This window comes from Panthera pardus, unplaced genomic scaffold, assembly GCF_024362965.1.
Source record: "Panthera pardus isolate Hobbes unplaced genomic scaffold, ASM2436296v1 HiC_scaffold_8, whole genome shotgun sequence".
NCBI lineage: Eukaryota > Metazoa > Chordata > Mammalia > Carnivora > Felidae > Panthera > Panthera pardus.
In genome coordinates, this window is record NW_026527013.1 from 15606150 (window position 1) to 15625584 (window position 19435).

Below are 19435 nucleotides of genomic sequence, written 5' to 3' on the forward strand. Positions count from 1 at the left end.
GGGTGATGATGCCGTGACATGTGGCAATGTTAACGTTCCTTAAACTTGTTAATATAGGAAAGTTCTAAATACGGTACTTGAAACCCAGAAGGCAATCAACAGATGTTAGGTTTGTTTGTGTTTTCTCCTACTGATAAAATACTACCAAATGTGGTGTGGGACCCAGTTTCCGAACTTAGATGGTCTTTTAAAGCTGAGCTAAGGGGCGCCTGGGTGGCTCGGTCGGTTTAAGCGTCCAACTTCGGCTCAGGTCACGATCTCGCGGTCCGTGAGTTCGAGCCCCGCGTCGGGCTCTGTGCCGACAGCTCAGAGCCTGGAGCCTGTTTCAGATTCTGTGTCTCCCTCTCTCTGTGACCCTCCCCCGTTCATGCTCTGTATCTCTCTGTCTCAAAAATAAATAAACGTTAAAAAAAAAAAATTTAAAGCTGAGCTAAAAAGTGGAGTTTGAGTCCTTCAGAGCGCGCCCACCGTTTTCCTGTGGGGAGCCCTCAATTATTTTAAGATTTTTTTTTAAAGTTGATTTTGAGAGAGAGAGAAAGAGAGAGAGAATCCCAAGCAGGCTCTGTGCTGTTAGCACAGAGCCCGACGTGGGGCTCAAGCTCTCCCAAACCATGAGACCATGACCAGAGAAGAAATCAAGAGTCGGACACTTGGACGCTTAACCGACTGAGCCACCCAGGTGCCCCCTCAATAATAATAATATAAATTATATATTATTAATAACATAATTGATATATAATTATTATATTAGTAATATATTATATAATATATGTTAATATATAATTGATATATATTAATGTTAGTGTGTATTAATAATATACTATATTACATATTAACAATATAATATATTATATATAAGTATATATTATAATGTATTAAATATATATTTTATTATATATTATTATTATTATTATTATTATTACTACTACTACTACTACTATTATTTTGGAATGAAGGAAAAGCAGATGTAGCCTTTAAGCCCTTCCTTTGGCCCCTGGGGTCTGGACACAGGACTTCTCAGCTCTGGGGACTGGCAGCCACAGTGTTTGTCTAGCCAGCTGGGCAGTTTTGTAAAGGATGATTAAAGTCCTACCTGCTCATTCTTAAAAGTTTGGGGAAGCACAGGAGAGTCTAAAGAAGCAAACAATTAGCAAATACCTTCCTCCTCCCCGCAACCATGCAGTTACCACGTATGTCCACCAGAGGCACTATTGGTCTTGGGCAGATTTTTTTTTTTTTCTTTGAATTTCTTCTTTACGTAGTTGAAATACACAGTTTTTAGATCTTGCTTTCTTACTTTTCATGCTATTACTTCAGGGGTTTCTTTCAACAATTACAGTATTGTTTTTCAAATTCCTGAATACAGAATTCCAGACATACATGCTATAAGAGCGTATAAAAGCAAACAGTGAAATTCTAATACCACCTACTGGTGTCCCTGATACTAGAAAAAACTTTTCAAATGTTGAAATGTCTAAAGCAGTAAGAGAAATTCCCCTTAATACAACATACCAGTGCTGCATTTACTAGACACTTTTAAATAATTATCCTCTTGAAAGCACACGCGGGGGCGCCTGGGTGGCTCAGTCCACTGAACCACCAACTCTTGGTTTCGGCTCAGGTCATGATCCCACAGTTCGTGGGTTTGAGCCCCACATCTGGCCCTGTGCTGGCAGCACAGAGCCTGCTTGGGATTCTCTGTCTCTCTGCCCCTCCCCTGCTTGTGCTGTCTCTGTCTGGTATTTTGAGTAACTTTGTATAGTGAAAGCATTTGCAGCATCACTATAGCAGTTATTTGAACGGTATTTTATTTTATTTTATTTTATTTATTTATTTATTTATTTTTTAACGTTTATTTATTTTTGAGACAGGGAGAGACAGAGCATGAATGGGGGAGGGTCAGAGAGAGGGAGACACAGAATCTGAAACAGGCTCCAGGCTCTGAACTGTCAGCACAGAGCCTGACGCGGGGCTCGAACTCATGGACCGCGAGATCATGACCTGAGCCGAAGTCGGCCACTCAACCGACTGAGCCACCCAGGCGCCCCATTGAACGGTATTTTAAATGACTACATAATATTGCATCATTTAGATGTACTGTTTTATATAATCACTTCTCCTCAGGTTTCCAATTTGGACCTAAGTAAATATTTATCCACATTTCTGATCCTTTCCTTAAGCAAAGTCCCAGACAGCCACAGTGAGTCAGAGAGAAACATTTTAGAGTTGCCTCCCCCCGGGGGGGGGGGGCAGTTTATCATTTTACATGCTCATTAAGTAGCTTACAGAAATACGCAGGGGCAGCAGTCATAAATGACTGCTGTCATCTGAAAAAATCTTTGTTGATGTTATAAGTGAAAAAGCTCGTTTGATTTGCGTTTCTTAGACCACTAGAGCACTCAGTGTTCTGGCGTGTTTAATAATCTTCCTCTATGATTTTGGAACAGAGGTAACATGCCCCTCTATTAACACAAAAAGTTAATTCCCAGCTCAGGCTCCTTAGAACTTCCTGGACCCTATTCCTGGAATCAGAGCTCAGTGTTCTCAGCATTGGACCAGAGGCCTCATCTCTGTCTAGGAAGTCCTGTGCTGTTTCCAGATGGCCCACTGCTCTCTTCAGCGGCCGCGTTGGAACCTGCAGCTTCGGCTCTTTTCCTCTCAGAACCCAGGGGCAGCAAAACAAGGGAGCCCCGCTCACCGGGCTGGACTTGGACTTTACTTGTGGTCAGACAGTGTGGGCATCGTCTTCCTTCGTGGTGGGCTCTTTGTGTCCTTGTCGCCTTGGTTGCCAGGGAGGGACTGGAGGCTCTCACCCAGGTGCCTAGTGGGGACAAAGAGTGGAGAGGGGATGCTCTAGTTGGTTATCATTTCCTTTGTAAAACTTTGAGTTCTCTAGAATGTTCCCATAGAGGGGAAAGTTATAAGTAAGTAAGATGATTAAAATGAACTTCCATGGCCGTAAAGGGGATTCTGTTAGTGAACCCTGAAATCACTTAGCTGTAAGTGCTCATTCTTATTACCCTAGTTTTGCAGAGTCAGGAAACACTTGTGAAGGTTCTAGAACCTTCTAGAAGTGAGGGTAACTAGCTTGAGGGAAGGACCGGAGAAAAGGTTTGGAGAACCAGAGACTTGCACTGTGGCCTTCTAGCGTATGTCCCATTGCTCTTCTCACACTCCCTCACCCCACTACAATTTGTTTCAGGCTGTGAAAATTGATACATAGTCATTGTAGGAAAAAAACTAAAGATCACCCATTTTCTATACCCAGAGACAATGACTATTAACATCTGGTATACATCTGACGTGTATGAACACGTGTAATTTTGCCATCATATAGGTGTGTGAGCCTGTGTATCCATATCTGTACAAACACGCACAAACACACTTTTATACCCCCTTTTATTTACTTATTAAAAAATTTTTTTTAATGTTTATTTCTGAGAGGGAGAGAGACAGAGAGTATGAGTGGGGGAGAAGCAGACAGAGAGGGAGACACAGAATCCGAAGCAGGCTCCAGGCTCCGAGCTGTCAGCACAGACCCTGACGTGGGGCTTGAACCCATGAACCGCGAGATCACGACCTGAGCCAAAGTCGGACGCTTAACCGACCGAGCCACCCACGTGCCCCTCTTCCTCAGTGTGTTTTATCAGTTTTTCTATACGGGTGGACGGGGACGTGGATGGATGCTGCTGGCTGTCTAGGTTTTCACTGCAGTGCTGTAGTGAACAACCGTACATGGCCCTTGGGACATCTTCTCAAGGGGCGTCCTTAGGAGTATGTGGCGGGTAGTGTGGATTTTCAGCGATATCGGCTCTTGCCAAATTTTTGCCAAAGGGTTCATGCCAATTGGCCCTCCCACCAGCAGCATGAAAGGCTTTTCTGTTGTCCCCACACCTTCATCAAGACTCTGTACTGTCAGGGGGCGCCTGGGTCAGTTAAGCGTCCGACTCTTGATCTCCGCTCAGGTCATGATCTTGTGGTTTGTGGGCTCGAACCCTGCATCCGGCTCTGCGCTGATGGTGCAGAGCCTGCTTAGGATTCTCTCTGTCTCTCTCTCTCTCTCTGCCCCTCCCCCACTCGTATGCACGTGCGTGCTCTCTCTCAAAATAAATAAACATTAAAAAAAAAAAAAAGACTCAGGGGGCGCCTGGGTGGCTCAGTCAGTTGAGCGTCAGACTTCGGCTCAGGTCATGATCTTGCAGCTCGTGAGATTGAGCCCCGCGTCGGGCTCTGTGCTGACAGCTCGGAGCCCGGAGCCTGCTTCCGATTCTGTGTCTCCCTCTCTCTCTGCCCCTCCCCTGCTCATGCTCTGTCTCTCTCTCCTTCAAAAATAAATAAACATTCAAAAAAAAAAAAAGACTCAGTACTGTCAGGCTTAGTGATTTGAGCCCATCTGGGAATGAGATAGCATCTCATGGTTTTAATTTGCATATCCTGATTGCTGGTGGGCTTGAACATCTTTTAAAATAGTTACTGCCTAGAGTTTAACAGATTTTCTCTTCTCTGCACCTTCGCTGCTTCTCCTCTGCTCGTTTTTTCCGTTGGGTTGTCTTGGTGGGTTGGTGTTCTTTATGTTTTAGATGCTAGTGCCTTGTTACATGGATTGGAGCCATCTTCTGGCTTCCGGCCGGGCTTTCCTTTTATCTCTTCAACGAAAGCATGCATTGCCTTCAGTTAGACCAGTTGGTAAACCCTCCTCCTATGAGGCTCAGTTGAAACTACATTATATCCCCAAGAAGTGCAGCATTAAAATTCAGAGCATTAAAAAGTTCTTTAAAAAAAATTTGTTTTCAATGTTTATTTGTATTTGAGAGACAGAGACAGAACATAAGCGGGGGAGAGGCAGAGTGAGGGAGACAGAATCCGAAGCAGGCTCCAGGCTTCGAGCTGTCGGCACAGAGCCCGACGCAGGGCTCGAACCCACGGACTGTGAGATCGTGACTTGAGCCGAAGTTGGACGCTTAACCGACTGAGCCACCCAGGCGCCCCGCGTTTTCTTACGATACTTTTCCTTTTTTACACTGAGGTCTGTAATCCATCTGGAGGTTTTTTGCTTTTGTAGTTAAATGCATTTCCTTTTTTGTGACTTTTCCTCTGCACTGACACTCCCCAAGTCCTCTATAGGCTCCCAACAGGTCGACATCACCAGGCTTTTGTCCGTCACCTGGTGCTCTTTGCTTGCTCTGGGAGTCCCAGGTGAGGCACTCAGTAGCTTATCAAGGTCACGTCTCTGTCTCAAGCACTGTCAGTGTTTGTGACGTTGATGACTTTGCTTTCGCGTTGTGGACCCTGGCTCCAAGGGGCGTCATTTCACCAGTGTAGACTTCATTCAGTTTTTGAAACTTCCATGGAGTCTGTCGTGTGTGCTTTGTGCCTGGCCCTGGCAGTGTTCTCAGATCTGAGAATGCTGCTTGCTGGGTCACAGCCCCAGGGTCTCCCGTAAAGACGCTCCTGCTTCACCTTGAACATGTGACCCTGTATTTTTTCATAAGGGGTCAATGGAATTGATAAAGTATGCTGTTCTTGTCAGCGTCCTAGCTTTACGGAAACTACAAAGCGACATCTAAGGAGCCCAGGGTGCTTTGTATTTTTCCCACTCCTTTTTGCCCCATTTAGATCAGGAGGAAACAGGAAAAGTCATTATCCGTCCAACAATGTGTATTTTCCGTGGTTGAAAAGATGAAAAGATACACGAAGTAAGGAGAATAAAGTTGAGCTGTTGGGGCGCCTGGGCGGCTCTGTCGGTTAAATATCCAACTTCAGCTCCAGTCATGATCTCGTGGTTCGTGAGTTCGAGGCCCGCATCGGGCTCTCTGCCCCTCCCCTGCTCGCACGTTCTTTCTCTCAAAAATACGTAAGCGTTAAAAAAAAAAAAAGGTGACCAATTTACAGGACTTTCCTGATAGGTTGTCACCAATGTCCCCTGGAGAACCTGTCAAAGATAACGTCCCAAATACCTGTGGGAAACGGCTCCCCAACGGACTATAGCCCGTACCCCCACTGAGTGCACCTCTGTCGTCCTGTCACCAAATGTCTCACTGGTTTCCTCCTCAGTAGAGTGGAAGTGGGGGAAGAGGGTGTGGGATGGTCCCAAGGCAGTGCTGGGGTCCCCTGCCACACGGCACCCGCCAGGGGCCTGGTCTCCTGGCCTCAGCCTGCCCATCGCCACGGCCACGGCCACCGGCGGCTTTCAGCAATCACGGACCGTTATTGACGGTTGACATTTGTTTTGCACGTTTGTTTCTGCTTAAAAACATTTTACCTTTGTTCCTCCTTTTTTCACCTCGTATCAACATTTTCTTCTTACGCCGCCTTTGCGTTTTCTCCTCAGGCCGGAAGCTGAGAGGAAAAGCCTTTTATTTTGTCAACGGCAAAGTGTTTTGCGAGGAGGACTTCCTGGTGAGTTCGTCCCCGGACTTCCCCTGCCCTGAGTCGGGACCGGAGTCAGGGGGGAGACTGTGGGGAGGCCCAGGCCGGGTACAACAGTGTGGTTTCTCTCCGGGGTTTCCTGTGCTGGCGGAAAACGGAGCGCTGCCAGAGAAAGGGGGTCCCGACTTTCCTTCTGAGGATGCCCGGGGTGGTGCTTGTCCCCGAAGCAGAGGACAGACCCCAGAGCTTTGTGCTTGGGAGGGACTCAGGATCGCTTGGCCTGTCCTCCTGTGCTCTGCTCATTTCCGCCTCCCCCACCGCTCTCTCTTAAACCTGTGCCCTGGGGTTCGGGCCTGCGTTACCTTGAACCCTGTCTGCTGTCTGCGGGCATCCGGCCTCTGTCACGCTTCAGAAGTCCACCCACGGGCCAGGGACTCCCAGACCCGAGCTCCAGCCCGGCCAGCACCTGCCGGCCACCCCAGCCTTTCCATAGCCACTTGTCTGAAGCAGAAACACCAGGTCACCTTGGGTCCTCATCCCTGAGATCTGAATCCTAGGTTCATCCTCGGCCCCTCCTCCTTCCCACCTCTCCCAGAACGTGGCCAAGCATTGACCCTCGTGCCGCCGCGGCCTCCCTGGGCCCCGCTTAGCTTCCCAAAGCCAGTGTGGCTCAGCCACGCTACCTGTGTGTCAAGCCAGCCCGCCCAGGCTCCACGTCTCCGGGGCTCGAAGCCTGTGCAGAAGCTGCCTGTGGTCCAGAGCCTACCTGGTGTCTCTCCCGTTCCACTGCTTGTAGTTGCGTGTGCCTGTGTGTTTTGGTAAAGTAAGGTAGAGAGTCTTTACCAAGTTTCTTTGAAACTGAAGGCATTGGCTAACCAGAGCCAGACTTGAGTTTGAATCGTATCCTTACCCCTTATAGGCTGTGTGACCTTGTACAGGTCGCTTACCCTCTCTGAGCTTCCCTTGTTTCCATCTGAGAAATGGTACGGTACATACCTTGTTTTAAGAATTGTCTTAAGGGGCGCCTGGGTGGCTCAGTCAGTTAAGCGTCCGGCTTCGGCTCAGGTCACGATCTCGCGGCTCGTGAGTTCGAGCCCCGCGTCGGGCCCTGTGCTGACAGCTCGGAGCCCGGAGCCTGCTTCAGATTCTGTGTCTCCTTCTCTCTCTGCCCCTCCTCCACTCACATTCAGTCTCTGTCTGCCTGTCCTTCTCAAAAATAAATAAAACATTAAAAACATAAAAAATGGGTGTTTAAGGACTAGAGTGCTGGTGTCAGGCTTAAGCCTGCATCAGAGTCCCCTGCAAGGCTTTGTGAACACACAGATCACCGGGTCCCACCCAGAGTTTCCCAGTCAGTAGGTCCGGGATGGAGCCCAAATATGCATTTTTCACAAGTTCCCAGGTGATTCCGGGGGACTCCTCTTTGAGAACCACTGGCCTAGAGACAGAGCCTGGCATGTTCGTGGGTGCCCAGACGCAGCTGTTGTTAGGGCGAGTGGCATCAGTGTCAGCAATGGCTCTGTGGCACGGGATATTTCGGTGATTCATCCCACAACCCACATCCCCACAACCTGTGTTCTGAGAAATGACAGATTCCGGTCTAGTGGGACACATCTCTCTGCGAAGATGTCGTCCTCGTGACTGGCGGGCAAGTGGCCGGGCCATCTGTGCCCTGACGGGTTTACCTTTGCTTTCTTTCTCCTCCGCAGTACTCCGGGTTCCAGCAATCTGCCGACAGGTGTTTCCTTTGTGGACATCTGATCATGGATATGGTGAGTCAGTCGGGTCACCAAGCAAGATTATGGCAGCGGGGGGAGGGGGGAGGCGGTCACAGAAAAGAAGAAATCGGTAGTTGAGGACTGTGTTTCCTACCCTTGTTTGTGGGTCGCATCTGGTTTTATTAAGAAAAGACCCTGTGTGACACAGCTCTGCTTGTCCTAGGAGAAACCCCGTTGTTGGCCTTTGAGCAGCTCTCAGCATCCTTAGCCGTGTAGTCCCCACAATGCTGTGTTTCTGGTGATCTTCTCTCCTCTGGGCTGTTGGGATCACACCGGCCTCCCTCTCATTTTCTGTGGTCCTCGTGGTGTCCCGGGTGAGACGCCAGATGCTAGACGTCATCTACCTCGGAGTTGGGTACAGAAAGTCGGGTAAACACGGTTCTTGGTCCCCCACGTTCTGCCTGGCTCCGTCTGTTCCTAAGATGAGTTTGGGGGACAGGGGCGGCTGTCTTTAGTTCTGAGACAGCAGAGCAAGACACAGCTGGCTCTCTGAGCTTGTGTTGGGCCTCAGTGCGTTTATCTCTCCAGTGGGGACGGTTTTTCTTTCCTGGTCTCCTTATTGGGTAAGGCTGTGAGGTTAACAAACACAGAATACTTAGTCTGTCCTGAGGGATCAAATTGTCCAGCACCGGAGATCAGGCCTTAAGAATTTCTTTAACGCACTGGTCGAAGAAAATCATTGTACGATATTCTTTTTAAAGTTTCTTTGATTTAAAACATTTTTTTTTATTTGAGCAAGAGAGAGAGCATCTTAAGCAGGCTCCATGGAGCCCGATGCTGGGCTCGATCCCAAGACCCTGGTATCATGATCTGAGCCGGAATCAAGAGTCAGACACTCAACCACTTGAGCCACCCAGGCACCCCTATAATCTTCTTTTAGCTGGAAAGAATTCAATCTCTCTCTAAGCTGACCCATTCATTCCATTCTGGAGAAGGGAATTGCTAATCGTTGCTGTTTTTTCCTTTTACCTTTTTGTTGAGAAACAGCTCACAGAATAAAGGGTGTACGTTTTAAGCGTACAGGCGAATGAAGTTTTACATGTGCATATACCTGTGTAACCACCACCCAGGTCAAAATACGGATGTTTCCCACATCCCACACCCCAGAAAGTTCCTTCCTGTCTTCCTCCCAGTCCAGACCCCCTCCTCCAAAGGTCCCCTCTCTCGCTCCAGATTCGTTTTGCTGGTCCTGGAACTTCATATAAATGGAATCATACAGTATCGAGTCCTTTGGGTCTGCGTTTCCTCCCTTAGAAAATGTTTTTGAGTGTGGGGAAGGGGGGCAGGAGCCTGGGTGGCTCAGTCGGTTGAGCATCTGACTCTCGATTTCAGCTCAGGTCACGATCTCATGGTTTGTGAGTTTGAGCCCCGCATTGGGCTCTGCACTGACAGTGTGGAGCCTGCTTAGGATTCTCTCTCTCTCTCTCTCTCTCTCTCTCGCTCTCGCTCTCGCTCTCTCTCTGCCCCTCCCTCACTTGTGCACACATACCTGCGCTCTCACTCTCTCAAAATAAATAAATACACTTAAAAAAAAAAAAGAAAATGTTTTTGAGGTTCACGCATGTTGTTGCCTGTGTCCGTAGTTCATTTATTTTCATTGCTAGATAGACCTCCCATTGTATGGATACAGCAGTTTGGGGGGCCTATTATCCAGCCGATGGGGATTTGGATGGTTTCCAGTCTGAAGGCTATTTATGAATAAAGCTGCTGTGAACACTCTTGGGCGTGTTGTTGGACACAAGCGCTCATTTCTGCCGGCTCTGTGCTAACATGTATAACACAGAGGTGAACTGAGCCCTCCCTGTTCACGAGGAGAAGCCTGCCGTTGTCCCGGCTCTGACACACGACAGTGGAGCTCAGCCCCTGTGAGAGCTGGGTCCTCGTTAGTAGCCAAGACCCTCCCTGGGGAGCATGGCTCTCCACCCACTTCCCCAGGGGAGGCAGGCGGGAGCCCACACCCTCACCCCTACCTTCCACGGATGCCAGCCAGTCTCCATAGGGATCTATTTCGTTAGGAGAATTTGTCCGTGATTTTCGAGTCCTTCTAACAAACCCCTCCACATACGAGGTCAACAGTGTCCAAAGTTATGAATGGGATTATACCCTGTTCTTACTTCTGGGTATCCTAAGCCTTCTTTGGGCCTCAGAGCACCTCATTTACCTATTGCTGCATAGTAAACCACCCCATGATGTGGTGGTTTCAAACAACAGTGATTTGGGGCGCCTGGGTGGCTCAGTTGGTTAAGTGTTGACTTCAGCTCAGGTCGTGATCTCACGGTTTAGGGGTTTGAGCCCCGCATGGGGCTCTGTGCAGACAGCTCAGAGCCTGGAGCCTGCTTCGGATTCTGTGTCTCCCTCTCTCTCTGCCCCTCCCCCGCTCCCATGCACGCTCTCTCTCAAAAATAAACATTAAAAAATTGTTTTAAACTCCAGTGACTTATTTATCGTGATTCACGGAATTACGTCAGGGCTCAGCGGGGTGATTCTTCTGCTCCGTGTGGCGTTGGCTGGGGTCACTCACTCAGCTGCGTTCAGCTGGTATCACAGTTGAGTGCCAGAGATGGCCTCTCCCCTCCAGGCCTTTCTCTCCGAGGCTGCTGACCTCATTCAGTAGTCTAGCCTGGACAGCTTCCCTTCTAGAGAGAGGAAGGGAAGCTGTCAGGCTTCTTAAGTCCTCAGCTCAGAAGTTTCTGAACATATCATTTCTTCCTCATTCTGTTAATCAAAGAACATCACGAGGCCAGTCTCAATTCACGAGATGGGGAAGATCTCCTCCACTTTTTTTTTTCTTGTTAAGTTTATTTATTTATTTTAAGAGAGGGGGAGGGAGAGAGCAGGGGAGGGGCAGAGAGAGAGGAGAGAGAGAGAATCCCAAGCAGGCCGTCAGCACAGACAATGTGGAAGCTTGAACCCATGAACCTCGAGATCATGACCTGAGCAGAAACCAAGAGTCGGAGACTTCACCGACTGAGCCTCCCAGGCACCCCTCTTCAAAAATTTTTTAACATTTATTTTATTTTTGAGAGAGAGAGAGAGAGACAGAGCGTGAGCAGGGGAGGGGCAGAGAGAGAGAAAGAGAGACAGAATCTGAAATAGGTTCCAGGCTCCAAGCTGTCAGCGCAGAGCCTGACGTGGGGCTCGAAGTCGGGAACGGTGAGGTCATGACCTGAGTTGAAGTCGGATGCCTCACCGACCGAGCCACCCAGGCGCCCCTCTCCTCTTCCACTCCTTGAAGTGAGGGCCAGCCTTGCATACAGGAAGGGAAAGAACGAAGCTTTGGAACCATGTCTACCCCACGAGGATAATGCGAAGTTGGACCTGGGCCCTTGCCGGTCTTCTCTAGGACTTGGAAACTTTTGGCAAATGCCTGCCCGGTAGTGACCCCCTCTTTTAAAACCAGAACCCTTCAGGCGTGCCTGGGTGGCTCAGTCGGTTGAGCGTCCGACTTCGGCTCGGGTCGTGATCTCGCGGTCCGTGAGTTCGAGCCCCGCATCGGGCTCTGTGCTGATGGCTCAGAGCCTGGAGCCTGCTTCCGATTCGGTGTCTCCCTCTCTCTCTCTGCCCCTCCCTGCTCATGCTCTGTCTCTCTCTCTCTCTCTCAAAAATATATAAACGGTTAAAAAAAATTAAACCAGAACCCTTCACTGTTGCCAAGAGTTTTTACAATGCAGAGAAAGATCCCTTCAAAACCATTCTTGGTCCTCCAAGACAACCAACCAGTTGTCCAATTCTTTGTATAAACCATCTGTGCCCCTCACCTGCCCCCTTAGTAGAGTGGGATACTCCTAGCCTGCAGGCTGAAACTGGGCATTTTCCCACAGTAAAAAGAAAGATCACAGTGAGTCAGAGTGCACTTTAGGCACGTTGTGGGTTAAGTTAATTTCAGGGTCCCTTCTGCCAAGACAGCATTAGCCTGGGAGCAGAATGCATTCCAAGGTCCAGATTGCCAAGTGGACTTTGGAAGCCCGGCTGGTGGTTCTTCCCACTTTGGCAGCTTCCTGCGGATTGAAAGGGGCCCCGAAGGTTAGTGCCACACCGGAGGGAATGAGGAAGCTGGAAAGCTGAGCCTTCAGAGCACACGAAGCCCCCGGCTCGCCCCCTTGGCTGCGGCGTGCGAGGTGTGGCGTTGGCCTTGGCGGGGGAAGTGTCGGGCTCTGGAGCACACCCTTCCTGCAGGTGTCACATGCACCAACAAGGTTTTCCTCAGTCGCAAGCCCCCTTCCTGCTGCCTAGTTGAAAGCATTCTGTGTGGCCCCCCTCCGGGGCGCTGCTGTCTGTGCGTTCCTCGCACCCGGGCATTTTAGCGACATCCTTGCGGGTGTTGACCCCGTAGTTCAGCTGTTCGTGCTACGTTTCGTGGCACAGGTGAGCACAGAAGTGAATCTCCTATTGAGTCGGTGAAAATGCTTTCAGCTGCAAATTATAGAAAAACCCAGACTTGTTGGGACGCAGACCAGTGGTTCTCAGACTTTCGCACGCATTGGAATCATGGTACGAAAACACTACGTGCCAGGGTTTACCCTAGAACTTCTGATTCTGGAGAGCCGGGCTGGGGCCTGGGAATGGACATTTTTTTAACACGTTCCCGGAGGGTGTGGATACTGCGGGTCCAGGGACCACGCTGTGAGATGCGCTGACTTGATAGGAAAGCTGTATTACGCCACCCAGCAACGGGCTTGGAGGCAGGCAGTTCCGCCGGGAGGTAATTTGCTCACCGGCTGACCTCACCAAGGGTGTTCTTCACATCTCTTCTCTCTCCTACCTTGTCTCGGCTCTGTCCTGGTTCCAGGACTGCCTCTTACCTGTCCGGGCATCACAACCAGATCAAATGGCACTAAGGCTTGTGGAGCCTTCTCTCCGTCTCGGGTTTAAAAACAACAGCAGCCAAAGAGGCTCTGCTTAGGCTTGGATTTGAAGTAATCCGTGGTCGAGCCACAGTTCGTGGATTATCCCGCTGCGGAGTGAAAGCCGCTTAGAAGGGGCACCTGGGAGGCAGACGTGAAGGGGCTTGGGATGGAGCCCTCTGTGGCCCTGCTTCGCATCCTTTCCTGCAGAGAACTGCGGAAGAGCCCCCTGAATTCTCCCCTGGAGGGTTACGCACAGGAGAAGGATCCCGTCTGACTTCCTCCTGTGGATGCATTTACCTAGATTTGCCTTCCCCGCCCTGCCATCTCTTGACCTTGATCCAAGTGACTCTGGGATGGGCGTGTGCCGTGCAGCGTGATTGCGCCTGCGGTCCCTCGGCCCGACGCGTTCCTCTCCTTCCCGCCGTCCACGCCTTCTCCAAAATCCCCGCCGAGCCCTGGCCTCTCTCGCCTTCTGCCCCCAGATCCTGCAGGCCCTCGGGAAGTCCTACCACCCCGGCTGCTTCCGCTGCGTCATCTGCAACGAGTGCCTGGACGGGGTGCCCTTCACCGTGGACTCCGAGAACAAGATCTACTGTGTCCGAGATTACCACAAGTGAGGAGGGGTGGGGCGGAGAGGGGCCGCGCGTGCGGGCCACGCTGATCTCACGGAGTGAGGGACGGACACCCGCCGGGGCGCCTCCGCAGGCCTGTACCTTAGTCCGCAGTCGGGAGGTCGGCCGATGCCGGTGCAGACAGGAGGTGGTTACAGAACCACGTTTACTGGAAAACACAGAGCCCCAAAGCCCTGTGATCAGATCCCCTCGAGGCACGGGAGGCATCTGTCAAGCCCGGTGGCTCCAGCTTTAACTTCCAAAGGCAGCGATTCCACGCTGGGCACCGCCACCCTCGATCTGCCTGGGCCTGTGCCGGGCACCCGGAGGGAAGTAAACAGGGCCGTCTCCATCCCTAGTAGGTTGTGGGGAGAGCGTCCGGGTATGCTTGTTGCCGCCGGGGAGCGATCCCGCGGCACGACTGAAACACCTCCCAGAGAATGAGCCGGGCTGCCTCGATGCGAGGGCTGGAGGGGTTCGCTTGACGAGCGATGGGTGGGAGGCCGGCCCTGAGGAAGGCTCCGGGGTCTTGCCTCCCAGAGACAGCACAACACTCCCTTTACTGCTTCTGCGCTTCTCTCGGCAGGGTGCTGGCCCCCAAGTGTGCAGCCTGTGGGCTTCCCATCCTTCCACCCGAGGTAAGGTGCTCTTTCACACCTGCTCCTGGCGGCTCCCTGACACGAATACGTCCCTCGGGTCGCTTACAAAGATCTGTGTCCTGTCCTTCTACCTTTTAGAAAGTCCTTCTGGGGTGCCTGGGTGGCTCAGTCAGTTCAGCTCGGTCGTGACCTCACAACCTCGGCTCAGGTCGTGATCTCCCAGTTCACGAGTTCGAGCCCCGCGTCGGGCTCTGTGCTGACCGCTCGGAGCCGGGAGCCCGCTTCGGATTCCGTGTCTCCTTCTCTCTCTCTCTCTCTCTCTCTCTCTCTCTCGCTCTCTTTCTCCATAGTAAATGAATAAATAAAATATTTAAATAAATAAATAAGTAAACATTAAAAAAAAAAAATCAGAAAATCCTTCTGAAATCTCACCTCTGACCCTAATAGTGTCCTCACCAAGAAGGCCCTTTCGTATTAACTGGCTTCCCCAGCCCAGTGCCCTTCTTGTGGCCCATTCGTCCCTACAGTCGTCCAACTGCCTGACTTGATAGTGACTCCTAGATTAGAAGGTGAGCAGAAAGCCTGCCTTTCATTCATTTTCTCTTTTAAAACCTCACTCTCCATGAAAGGAGGTGGTTTTCTCAGTGTTGACCCTGACGTTCCAGAAGGTGTGGCTGCTGTCCCTCCGACTTCCTCTCTCATCGGTTCAAGGTGTCCTTTTTCCAGCCGGTGTGGGACTTCACTACAGAGCTGTGCTCTTCTGAGGCCACCTACTTGTCGCCTTGGGAATCTCACGGGTCCCCCAACCGGCCTCTTGTTCTTACTTTCCTTCCGTCCAGGGCTCAGATGAGACCATCCGCGTCGTGTCCATGGACAGAGACTTCCACGTGGAGTGCTACCACTGCGAGGTAGGCGCCTCCCTGCCCAGACTCCCCAGGCCCGTTTCAACAGTACAAGAGGAAGGCATCCTGGGTTGACTGGGGCCTGAGGTGGTCAGCAGGGTGTGGTCGAGGGCTGCCCTCCAGAGCTGCCCTCCAGGTCAAGGGGAGCAGCCTGATTTGTGGGGGAGGTCGGAGGAGATGCAGGTGTTGGGGACAGGGGGGTCTTTGCTGCCTTCCCCGCATTTGTTAACAGCCGAGTCTGGAAGCCACCGCAGCTGAGCGGTGGGGGGGGGGGGGGGGGGGAGGGGGTGCGGGGGGGGGCGTGGGGTTTCACGTGCCACATTGTCAGGCAGCTGAATGACTTGGGGGAATAGACACCCTCCCCTCCAGCTTGTAGGCTGGTCTGTCTGCCAAGAGCCCCTTTCTGAGCTGAGCCCTGGAGATCACAAAGAATCCCACCCCTCTCCCTGGTTGGAAACCCACCCAACGTCCCTGGTTGGTGTGGAGTGTGTGCGTGTGGGGCCCATCTGCCCCCTCTCTTAGCTCGTGTCACGCCCGGGCTAAAGAAGCCACGGGCACCCTGTGACCGTCAGGCAGGCCGGGGCTCGCCCCCTCGCCAGCCCTTGTGAGGGGGGCAAACGCTTGAAGCGCCCGCGGAGGTTCAGCCAGGATTAAGCGGATTCAGCCATGGGAGGAGAGAAGAGTTACCGTGTGACGCCGTGGGTGGGGTGAACGGAAGCGGGTGAGGTGACGGCGGGAGGCTCCAGTTCACTGCCAGCCCTGGGGACATTTGCTCGTCGTCCTCTCCACACGTTCAGTGCCATGCTGTCCCGTAGGAACCCGAGAGCCCCAAATTCAAGTCGTGTGTGTGCTTTCGTTTTCTAGTAGCCGCCTTAAAAAAGGAAAAAGGGGGCGCCTGGGTGGCTCAGTCGGTTGAGCGTCTGACTCTTGATTTGGGGTCAGGCCCTGATCCCGGGGTCGTGGGATCGAGCCCCGCATCAGGCTCCGTGCTGAGCGTGTGGAGCCTGCTTGAGATTCTCTCCCTCTCCCTCTGCCCTACTCCCCCACTTTCTCTCTCAAATTAAAAAAGAAGACAAAAGAAACAGGTGGGATTCACTCTTGCAATATTGTATTCACCCAGTATATCCAAAACGTTATTTCAGTATGTAATCGATACAAGGGTTTTTCATGAACTGCCTTACATTCATGTCCTGCCCTAAGTCTTGGGAGTGCGGGGCATGCATTTGCGGACGCCCGGCTCGGTTCTGACCGCCCCGTTTCAAGTGCTCCATAGCGACCTGCCGCACCTCCCCTCAGCTGGACCGCACGACCACGCAGCGCCCTCTGCTGGTTCCCTGGGGCCGCTGGCCTTGGGGTCGGTCTTGCGATCCTTTTGTTCTGTTCTGCTACCCCCTGGACATTTTTGCCTCCACCCCCCCCCCCCCCAGGACTGCGGCCTGGAACTCAACGACGAAGACGGCCACCGCTGCTACCCCCTGGAAGACCACCTGTTCTGTCACTCCTGCCACGTCAAGAGACTGGAGAAGAGCCCCTCCCCTGCAGCTCTCCACCAGCACCGCTTCTAGCGAGAGCCTCTTCCAGACCTCGCGTTGGCGACCAGAAACCAGCGTCGCAAAGCCAGACATCTGCCTGCTAATTCCAGTGGCCCCACGGGGTGGTCGCGGGGGTGGGGGGGGGGTGGGGAGGGGGGCCAGGCAGGTAAGTTTCTGTATACGCGTGGGGCGCCGCTCCTTCAACCTCCCTGTCTGGTGGGTGTTACTTTCCAAGTGCCTTTCTCCGCCGCCCCGCCCTCATCGGATTACTCAGGAAGATACTCTAGCAGGTGCATGGCGTGTGACACCCCAAGGAGCCCTCCGGGCCCCTCTGGGAACAGCTCGTGCTTTAGAGGGAAAAGTTTGCCCTGAGCGTACTTCACGGTGTCCTCTGAGGAGGGCTCAGCTGCCGATACCTTCAGCCCCTCCCTGTCCCTTTAGGAAAGCACCCGCACCAGACATTACCCCCGGTGCCCCCACCCCCCCCACGCACACGACATGATTTGAGACTGCACCCTCGACACGCACACGCAGCGTTATTGGAGACGTCTCTCCGCCCCAGAGACTCCGCTCTTCTGTCGGGTGATGGCAGATTTTAACCGCATTGTGGCAAGAGGGAAGCTGTGCCCGTGCTCTGTGTCCGAGGAAGAACTGCTTGGTAAACCGGAGCCGAGTTGTGGACTGAGCGAGCCGGGGTTTCCTCCTCGTACGCTGACAACGTCTTGCCTGCTCCTGCAAATCTTCACTCCCTGACAGGCAGCTGGGAGCCCGGGCGGAGGTTTGCCCCGTTCGATAGCGAGGTGTGTTTGGGACGAGAACTTGGGTGCGGGTACCAGGCGTCCTTTGCCCTCCTGTTTGCACCGTCCTCCTCTGGAGCTCTCGAGAGTCTGGGACTTTGGAGTCGCTCCCACAGAGGCAAGTCTCAGGATCCCGTGTGGGGACATCTCTGTGCCTGTCGTAGCTTATCTAACCACGGGCTTTGGGGAAGCCTTGCCCATGTGCTGAGAGCTGGCGCATACACGAGGAGACTGTGTGTGTGTGTGTGTATGTGTGTGTGCACGTGTGTGTGACAGCGACATCTCCAGCCAGCACGAGACAGAGAGCCTCAGGAAAAATCACCATGTTCGTTTTCCACCGTGTCTCGTCTGTCTCTGGCCCAGTGCTTGGCTCGGGCGTGGCCTGCGAAGAAACCCGCAGAAGGTACACTGCTTTGGTCTGTTTCTTTTCTTGTTTTTCGTTGTTTTCCTCCGCTTGCGGTCTTCCACGCGCACAAAAATACCTCACAGGTCAGGGCTTCACCAAATCGCACGTCGGGAGGAACTCGGCCGTCACGCTGAACTCAGAGATGCCTCCGTGGGTGCGTGAGGGGTCTCGGCCTCCACGCGGGCCAGACTCCCGCGGGTCAGGGCGCTGTGATCTCAGCGGAAGGTCAGCTGAGAGTGGATCCAGTTGAACGTGGGTGCTGTTGCCGGACGCGTTTCATCATGTCGGTTCCCCGGGGTGGCGAGGGGCTAAGGGAGGGCCGCACCCGGGCAGGATTTCAGGGCCACCTGTGCGCTGATGTGTCACAGTCCCGAGGCCAGACGTCAGTACGCCCGGTATTTCAATGAAGAGGCGGTGTAAGAGACTTAAAAAAGGAGGTTGCCTGCCGTTCGCCCTCTCGGCCCGTGGGGAGGGCCCCCTGGCCTCCGTGTTGTTGCCGGAGGTCGGGGGTCACGTCACTGCTGCCAGCTGGTCTGGGAGCATTGCCCTGGCCCCCGCTCACCACCGCCTCCCCGCCTCGCACCCAGGGCAGCAGGGGCCACGGAGGGCGGTCACCGGAGCCCGAGGCCCACGGGACTCGCAGACTTTACAGTGGGCCCGGCTCCAGTTCTGCGCCGTGTTTTGACCCGTTTCGGGGGCAGTTGCTACAGGAGGCACAGAATGGGCACCGTGAGTTGCCTCCTATGTTTATTCAGTTCGTTCTGCTAGAATCCTTTGGCCAGATGTCCCTTCAGCCCAGGCTGCGTGCTCTCATCGATCCCGTCCCACAGGCCGAGCCTCCAGAAGCCTGGCGCCGCGTGGGGCCGGGGGTGGGGAGAGAACCCCTCTCTTCCCAGCTGGGCCCAGGGAGCCAGCCGATGTGTCTCGTCTTTGCCAACCGAGGAACGTCTCTGGCCTTGCTGGCGCCCCTTTGCTCTGATTGCAAGTCGGGCAGAAAGCGAAGAAAACTGCCTGAGAGCGACATTCAAAAGCAGGGATTTGTGTGCAAAGTGGGTAACTAGGTTAGTTTTAAAAAAAAAGTCTCGGGATTAAATTTTTTAATTGTGATGTTTTAAGTGGCCTTGATGGACGTGATTGGGACATCTGCCAAAACGGGGTTTTATAATGTTAAGGAAGGACAGTAAGAGAATTTCCAGGTACCCTAGAAGTCCGAGCAGCAAGTTCTCTTGTGGTCCAGGGCCCCGGGGAGGGCGCGGGTAGGAATCTCGCACCAGTTCTGCTTCTCGGGCTCTTGCGCGAGAGCCGTGAAGAGATGGTCGCCTAGGCGGTTATCTCTACGTGGTTCTGTAAGCTGTTAGCCAAACAGAGTTGTAATGGGGTTGTATTTATAGGCACCTAGAAAGAAGACACAAGCACCTGGTAGGCCAGGATGAATCCATTTATTTTAACAGGTAGAGCGCGTAGCCCTTCCTGAGTTCCCTAGATAGCTCTTGGGCTTTAGATAAACCAGGAGAATTAAGGTTTGATCCCAGACCCCAAAGCCAGCCTCCGGCCTCCTCCCCTGCCTCATTTTGCCGTTAGTTTTTTTTCTTCC

At 52.5% G+C, this 19435-nt stretch overlaps 1 protein-coding gene across 2 annotated transcripts in view; it reads left to right on the forward strand.

The window, feature by feature from the left end:
- Positions 1-18261, forward strand: part of LIMD1 (LIM domain containing 1) — a 66272-nt gene extending 48011 nt beyond the window's left edge. For both annotated transcript variants that reach the window (XM_053898300.1, XM_053898303.1), the window contains exons 3-8: positions 6332-6399; positions 8079-8141; positions 13477-13607; positions 14192-14243; positions 15044-15112; positions 16534-18261. In XM_053898300.1, the coding sequence (XP_053754275.1) occupies positions 6332-6399; positions 8079-8141; positions 13477-13607; positions 14192-14243; positions 15044-15112; positions 16534-16671 (521 nt within the window). In that variant the 3' untranslated portion in view covers positions 16672-18261. The remainder of the gene's footprint in view (positions 1-6331; positions 6400-8078; positions 8142-13476; positions 13608-14191; positions 14244-15043; positions 15113-16533) is intronic.
- Positions 18262-19435: the final 1174 nt, after the last annotated feature.